At 52.4% G+C, this 8,071-nt stretch overlaps 2 protein-coding genes across 3 annotated transcripts in view; one reads left to right on the top strand and one right to left on the bottom strand.

Annotated features, from left to right (window-relative positions):
* The window catches only part of MPRIP (myosin phosphatase Rho interacting protein), a 74,356-nt gene extending 73,158 nt beyond the window's left edge, over positions 1–1,198 (top strand). For both annotated transcript variants that reach the window (XM_082292191.1, XM_082292190.1), the window contains one exon: positions 49–1,198. The gene's annotated coding sequence lies outside the window, so the exon portion shown is untranslated. The remainder of the gene's footprint in view (positions 1–48) is intronic.
* A 5,319-nt stretch (positions 1,199–6,517) lies between these two features.
* On the bottom strand, positions 6,518–7,295 carry PLD6 (phospholipase D family member 6; the record flags this gene model as incomplete). The annotated part of the gene is made up of 2 exons (XM_082292170.1): positions 6,518–6,759; positions 6,875–7,295. The coding sequence occupies 2 exons, from the start codon at positions 7,293–7,295 to the stop codon at positions 6,518–6,520; spliced, it is 663 nt and encodes a 220-aa protein (XP_082148296.1).
* Between the last annotated feature and the right edge of the window lie 776 nt (positions 7,296–8,071).

The raw sequence follows: 8,071 nt of genomic DNA on the forward strand, positions 1-8,071 counted from the left end.
CAGGCGCCCGCCCGTGCCCCAACGCTCTCTGTCTTTTGTCTCTCCCAGAGTCTGAAGGAAGGCCTGACTGTGCAAGAACGCCTGAAGCTTTTTGAATCCAGGGACTTGAAGAAAGACTAGTTCTCCCCGCTCCGCTTGACCACGCGCACCTCCCAGCTTGAGGCAGCACAGCACCAGCACCGTTTGTCTCTCGTTCCTTACGATGTCCTCGCTGTCGTTCGTCCTGATGCCCCAACGGGACCCAGCGCCGCGGTGGCGGTGCCCCCCCCTCGCCTCCCTGGCTCCTTTCCCTGCTTGTGAGATGCTCCAGAGACTCTGAGAGGGAGAGGAAGGGATTGGAGTGGGGTTTTTCCCCCCCTCTCTTTGGCGCTTTGTAGGAGAATCCTTTCTTTACTGTAAACCATTACACTAAGTGTCAGTATTAAGGCTCAGTAGCCTGTTAATAAGCTATAGCTCTGTCGGGAAGAGCGAGCAGGGCCTGGGTGGTGTCAGCCAGACCGAGCTCTTACTGCTGTCTAGAGACCCCGTGCTCAGAGCACACCAGGAGCCTGATCTAACCATTGATCTCGACTGCATTACTTGCACCTACAAGGGGGGGAAGGCCCGGGGGAAGCTGCTGGGGAGCGTGAGTCCGTGCCAGTGTCCGCAGCCTGGAGGTACAACACTGACATCTCGCTGGAGGAGGATGCAAGAAGTGATTCTCCTGCCCCGTGACTGTGCCGTATCCTGAATGTAGGTGCCACTGAAGCTCACTGGGCTTCGGTGGCTGCCCAGGTGGTTATGGATGGGGAGCTGCAGCTACTGAAGTGCACCATCGACTCGGCCCTGTCGGCGCGTCCTCGCTCCCGTCTCGCTGGTGGTCGGAGTTGGTGTTCCAGGGGCCGAGCTGTAAGATCACTTTCTTGCCTCTGTTAGATCAAGCCCAGCACTCTTTTTTTTTTTGCTGTTACTCCCTTCCTCTCATTGAATCCCGTGTATCCCAGGGTCTGTGCGCATGTGAAACTCCCTTTTCCTAGTCAAAGGAAAGTAGAGTAGAAAGTAGAGCCAATATTGACTGAAAATGCACAGTGCTCAATGCATATAATGCTCCTTTTTTACCAGCTTCTTGAATTCAACTCTTCTTGTCAGCAGGGCAGCTCCTATTTTAATTCTTTAATCTTTTCCTGAAATAAAAATCTCAAAACCAGTATGTGCTTCAGACCTTCTCAGTCCTAATAGCTTTTGTATTTAAAACATACAGTTGAGCACCATGAGGCTGATAAATGGATACAAACGAAGGGATGAGGAGCTGGTAGCACTTAGATGGTAACAGCCAGCTGAGCAGAGGCTTCTTAGCAGAAGCCTGTGCTGCTTTGCAGGTGTGGGCTTCATCCCAGGCTAAATCTCAAGATGCCACTTGGAAAGATCCCAAGTCCTGCCTCTCCAGTCACCAGGGCTGAAGGAGACTCCGGCACATTGGCTTCCCAGTCTGGTTAGGTGCTGAGTGACCACATGGCTTCAGGCTGGGATGTGGAAGATACCGTGGCCTTCACGTGGAGCAGAGCTTCCTCTTCCTTCGGGCACTCAGCTGAGGCTGAGGCCAGCAGCCCCCAGTAATTCCCTGCTGGTTTTGGGTCAGGTGGGTGGCACAGGCGCAGCTCTCAGAGCCCTGCGGGGCTGGTGAAGCCACCCCCAGTTGTACCAGGCTGGACTATGGCAGCTGCCAGAGTTACCTTCATCCTCCTGGGAGCAGCATCTCTGTTCCAGCCACCAGACCCTCAGCAGGACACGGTGTCATTGAACCACAGTGTGAATCAGCTCGTCCAGCTTGTGTGGCCTTGCCGTGGCCAAGTGTCCGGCTTGGCACCTCCTGGGGCACTCATGGCAGCACCTTGCAGGGGGCAGAACACCTGTTCCTGTTGGATACAAAGCCTTTCCCTCGTCAGCAGCACATGCCCTCGGATGTGTGGATGTGCAGCCAGTCGCTGTATCCAAGCTCACCACAGCACTTCCATAATCCGGGCACTGGAGAACCTGGGAACCTTCCTACTGTGACCCGCCTGGATCACTTCTCCGACCAGTTCATCCCTGGCTGCTCCAGGTCCGTGGTGAGCTCTGATCTCCTGGCAGAGGCCATGGGAAGCAGCATGGATTTTGGATGGCATGTGGGCCTTATTGTCATTGCTTTTCCCTTGCAAGATGTCACTGCCTCTAGAACACCCTCCTCCTCCTCTTCTCTTTAGACTTATGATGGCACTTTGTTCTTTTTAGCCAACCAAGCAGAACGTTCTGGTCTCCTTCTTGCCATGTGGACCTTGACCTTTCTTAGGTTCCCCAGCAAATCCTGTTCATATGCTCTAGCTTGTAGGAGCAGACATTTTCCATGGGGAAGTTGGGCTCTTCTGGAAAAATGAATGGAGGATCTTGGTCTTCTGTACAGACAGGGCTGAGCAGTGGCCTTGACATTGTTGGGATCAGCTGCAACCTCTGTGGCAGTGTGTGGGAACGATGTTTGGGGTGTCTTTAGGGTGGGAGCTCTGGGTTCTGGGGGTCACCAAGAGGAAGAGGAGGAGGGAAGGTGTCTTATGCAGCCAGATGTTCTTGAACCACTGCTGAGGGTTCTGGGCTCAGTGTGGTGACTCTGAGCATCTCTCCAAGGCAAGAAGGCAGCACTTTACCTGCCCTTTCAGTAAAGAGAAAGAACCTGCATCACCAATAAACAGCCCCAAACTGAAATATTCCTGCAGAGCACAGTGCTTGAGAATAAAGGGAGAAGTCCTTTTACTCATAGCAATGGTCCTTAGTTATCCTCCTGCTTCTTCCTGCTCCAGGCTTCGTCCACCTTTTGGGATTAATCAGTGGCTATTTAAATTAGAAAGTGTGTGGGCAAGCTGCTGCATTCTGCATCACTCCACACTATTGATAGCACCAAAAAGGGAGGTTTAGGAAAACTCAAGTGCAGCGAAGCCGCAGGTGTCTTCTCGTCGGCTCCAAGTAATCTTATTTTTCCTGAGTAAAATTTTCCTCCCATTTGCACCATCTCCCCTGAGCCAGACTGAATCCTTCTTTAAATGTCACCTTTTCTTTGCCCACATATTAAAAAAAGAAGCAAATTGTGTTCATTTGCTTCAAAAATACAATTGCTTAGAATTGGTGCTGACTTGCAAACCAGAAAATTCCTTTTTTTTTTGGTACCAGAGAACTGGGCTGCAGAAAAAGTGCTCACACTGCAAAATGTGTCACTTTGGTACCAACTCTGATGGCACTTCCACACGACCTCTGCATTTTTGTCCTGGTTTGGATACTCAGTTTGTTGTGGACACTCAAGCACACACACGCTGTGGTTTGCCTTTGCTCTGTATTTTTTTCCATTTTTTTAGGTAAAAAAGCTTTCTTATTCCTTTTTTTTTTTTTTAAAAAAAGTAATTTAAAACCTGTATAGTATTCCAAGCACGCAGTGTAAATATTTATTCCTCAGCAGTTTGCAGAGGGTTCTCTTTTGTGACTGAGTTGTGGGTTTGATTTTTAAGTCTCGTAGCACAGAGGCCCCACGTGTGGGTTGGGAGAGGAGCAACAAAGTGTGATGTGTACAACCCACCCCATCTGCCCTGATAAACTGCTTTTTGGGGGTTTGAGGACTGTTACAAATATCTTTTCAAACCTTTTCTGCTGATCTATGCCTTTAGCTTTGAAGGTACCTGTCCAAAGATTGTGTACAGTCTGTTTGACCACTGTAACCGACTTTGCTATAAATTTGGGGTATTTTTTTCCAGTCAGAGGACCCAATAATCTTGTGTTTGATAGTGGCATCAACGCTGTGCATGTGCAAACTGTGACCTGTTGTTACGGAGAGCAGCAACAGCTCCCTGCTGAGCCACAGCTCTCCTTGCACAGCCACCTGGGGCTGTCGCAGTGAGCACAGCGAGCCCCCGGATTTGGGAGGCACCAGCAACGCTGTGCAGCACATTTGGGATGCTCTTGGGCTGCCCAAGGGAGCCACAGCCCCCACGGCACAGACACCCCTCCCACAGCAGCGCAGCCACGAGCTGTAACTCACTGTGTAACTTCAAATGTAGTGTAACTACAACAAGGAGCTCCAAGGCACTGCTGCAGGCACAGGGAGCACCAGGCTGGGAACAACCTCAGTGTGAGGCTGCTGAGGAAACAGGGTGTGGGATTTACCCGAGAAACCTGACAAGTTGGTACCAATTGAACTAACCCAGCTGGCCCTGAACTCATAAATAATGGGTGCAATTAGCATTATTTTCTTCATGCTTTCTTCACCCTATGTGCAGGACAAGAACACTCACTGTTCTCACCTAGAGAGTGCAAAGCATGTAAAATACTAGAGACACTGGTAAGTAGAAAGCAGGAACGCTCTGGCTTGGCCTGTGACCACCCCCCTGGAGTTTGGGATGACTTGAGAGTTTAAAGAATCATTTGGAAGGATGGAGGTTTGGTTTAGGGGGAGGGAAGGAAGCTCTGCGAGGCTGTGGATGGTGTCTGATGTGGCTGTTCAGGTATTATTAATGGTCAGTCTTCCTCCAGTGCCCTCAGAACAGCTTGGCCTTGGTTTGGCTCTGAGCAGAGCTTCACCCGACTGACCAATGATGGGGACTTGTTCTGGGTCAAATCTGGGCACTGTGCTCTGCCACGTGTGTCTGGGAACAACCATGGGGGACTGTGAGCACTGAGGGTGAAGGAGTCATTTCCCAGGGTCGTTTCTGTGATGATGTGACACAGCAGCCAGTCCTCAGCTCCAGCTGCGGCGCGGCCGAGCAGCATCAGAGCGGGGCCAGCGGGACCCGGGCAGCGCTGGGATGCTGCAGCCTCAGGTCTCTCACACATCATTTTTTTCCCCCTGCAAAGGGGAAGGGCGTGGGAGGCTCCTGTTTCTCCATGTGTGTGAGTTCCTGTCTCCTTCCCTTCTCCCTTCCACTCCCAGTTTATTCCATTGCTTTTTTAAGAGCCGCCGTTCCTGATCAACTGCTCGCTGTAATAGAAATGTCACTTTTTCTCACTGTATTTATTCCTTACAAACCTTGTGTGACATGCTAGGCTCCCCTGGATGTAGCTGATCATTTTTACTTTGTAAATATAATTACCTAACTTTACATTAACTATATGGTAATAAACTATTTTTGCACCACCCTTTGCATGCCGTGTGTGACAGGTTTACTTCTAAAAAGAAGGAAGAACAGGGCAGAGGTCAGAGCCTGAAAAGGGAGATGTTTGCCTTTAGTCTCACTTCACAAAGGACATGCAACAGGCAGCATTTTGACAGCAATAATACATTTTAAATAGTTTAGTGCTGCTGAATGGGATTTACTGGAGAATGACCTTCCCCAGGTGCTTCCACAGAGGCAATATAATTTTCTTTCCCCCATGCAACCTTTCTCAGAACTGAACAAATCTAAAATCTGGGGATGTCCATGTATCATAAATATCTCAATAAGGATCTATAGGAATTGGAATGCAAAAGTCAGATGAGGATATTGATGTTTTCTGTGAAAATGCTTTATTTAACAGTGCCAATCGCAGCACTACTAGTAACAAAACTGGTAACAGAATATCAATTTGGAGAACTATTAAGGCACTTTCTATTTAGTATAAAACAATTATTACACAGACCTTATTTAGAGTTTGAAATACTCAGGTTTACATCATCTTTGTTCTACCCTGAGTTGCAGGGATGGAGATGCCGCTTCCCTCCCCTCACTGTCCCCAGCCTGGTGTGCCAGGAGAGGGCACAGACCATGGCATGGCATCCCAACACCTGAAAGAACCAGGGTTTCCAGACCTCTCCTGAAGTGGATGACCCAACTCCAGCCATGTCTGCTCTCCAGACAAACACTTTTCCCAAAGAACCGTTTCTCTCATTTCCTTCCAGACTTCCCTACACTTCCTTGCTGGAAGAGAAGCTGTCATTACTATCTGTGCTCATGCTGTTACACTGGAGCTCTGCTAGCCTTTAACCAAAGGAAACATGCACAATTAAAACTTAAAAATTTTTGCTATTTCCCACAAATTTCCTTTGACAAACTTTCAACAATTAATGCCAACAGGGAATGTAACTGAAGCACTTAATCTATAGAAGCTCGTAACTCTGCTGTAGCCCTTTTATCTCCCCTTTAGTTACTGGTGTAGAGGAGCCCTTGGGCTACAATTCCATTTGGCATTGGCTACAATTCCATTCCATATCCCATGCTGGAAAACTTTCCTTTTACCACTGAAACACGTGCCCAGCACAGTGTGAACACACCTGGTCTGCACCAGGACTCAGCAACGAGCCTGCCTAAAGTTTTAATGCCTGTGAATGCAGCTCTATGCCTGTTACCCTCACAACCAAGCAGTTGTGTCATTCCCTCTAGCACAGGAATGACCCACAGCAAGGGATCTGTGGCATTTTAGGGCAGAGAACACTTCTCTGGAGATGTTTACCAAAGTTACACCCAGATGGGCAAAACAATGATGTCTATACATAATAATAAATTCTGTGGGTGTTACCATGCTCCACTAGCCCTGTAAGGCAGCTCAATCATTTATTGCCTTTGAGAAAAAAACTGTAATTGGTGGGATTGTACTCTTCCCAAATCCTTTCAAACTCATCCTGAAAAGCCTTGACATACTCGGCGTCCTCCACGACCAGCACATTCTCCCGGTTGCTCTGGATGGCCTGCGTGGTCCAGTTGAGGGAGCCTGTGATGAGCATCCTCCGGTCCACGATGGCGAACTTGTGGTGCATGTACCCGCTGTGCTGGTCGTGGCGCACCTGGATCCCTGCAGAGACAGACACCTTCTCAGGGGTCACCGAGCCCCGCAGTGGGCCCCGGCCACCCCGGGTGCCGGGCTCCATGCCCGTGCCGCGATCGCTGCCCGGCTGCACCGCGCTCACCCGCGTGGCGCAGGCGGCCGATCTGGGAGCCGTGCAGCCCCATGTACTGCGCGTCCGTGACGAGGCGGACGCGGACCCCGCGGCGGTGCAGCAGCTGCACGGCGCGGGCGAGCTGCGGGCAGGAGAAGCAGAAGAGGCAGAGGTCGAGCGAGCGGCGGGCGGAGAGGAGGCGGCGCACGAGGCGGCTCAGGGCGGTGTCGCCGCTCGGCAGCGGGCACGGGCAGGGCCGGGCGGGCGCCCCGGGCTCGGCCGCCTCGGCCAGCAGCGCCTCGATGCAGCAGGGCCGCGAAGGGAAGAACAGCACCTCCCGCACGGGCCGGGCCCGCCGCCAGGCCAACACCGCCAGCGCCACCGCGGTCACCGCCGCCGCCGCCGCCAGCGCCGCACCCCGCGCACCCCCCACAGCCCCCAGAGCCCACATGGCCCGGCCCGGCCCGGCCCGGCCCGCGCAGCCGCGGCAGAGGCGGGAGCGGCCTGTGGGGAGGAGGGGCCGCCACAAGGGGCTGGGCCGGGCTGCGAAATCCCGGCATCGACCCTGCACTCCCTTCCCCAAACGCCGACCCCTTCCCAGGTACCGAAACCCTGACACCGAATCCTTCACCACACACCGACCGTGGACGCTGCAGACACACAACACATCCTTTAATCCGAGAATGGCTTGGGTTCGAAGGGATCTCAAAACTCATCCAGTTCCAACCCCCTGCCATGGGCAGGGACACCTTCCACTATCCCAGGGTGCTCCAAGCCCCATCCGGCCTGGCCTTGGACACCTCCAGGGATGGGGCAGCCACAGCTTCTCTGGGCACCCTGTGCCAGGGGCTCAGCACCCTCAGGGTGGAATTCCTTCCCAATATCCCATCCATCCCTGCCCTCTGGCACTGGGAAGCCATTCCCTGTGTCCTATCACCCCAGTCCCTCTCCAGCTCTCCTGGAGCCCTTTTAGGTCCTGGAAGGGGCTCTTAGGTCTCCCTGGAGCCTTCTCTTCTCCAAGTGAACACCCCCAGCTCTCCCAGCCTCTCTCCAGAGCAGAGGGGCTCCATCCCTTGGAGCATCTTTGTGGCCTCCTCAGGACTCGCTCCAGCAGCTCCACATCCTTGTGATGCTGCTGGCCCCAGAGCTGGAGGCAGCTCTGCAGGTGGAGTCTCATGAGGGCAGAATAGAGGGGGACAATCACCTGCTGGACCCTGCCTGGCTGAG

Source organism: Coloeus monedula (genome assembly GCF_965178545.1).
Source record: "Coloeus monedula genome assembly, chromosome: 16".
Classification (NCBI taxonomy): domain Eukaryota; kingdom Metazoa; phylum Chordata; class Aves; order Passeriformes; family Corvidae; genus Coloeus; species Coloeus monedula.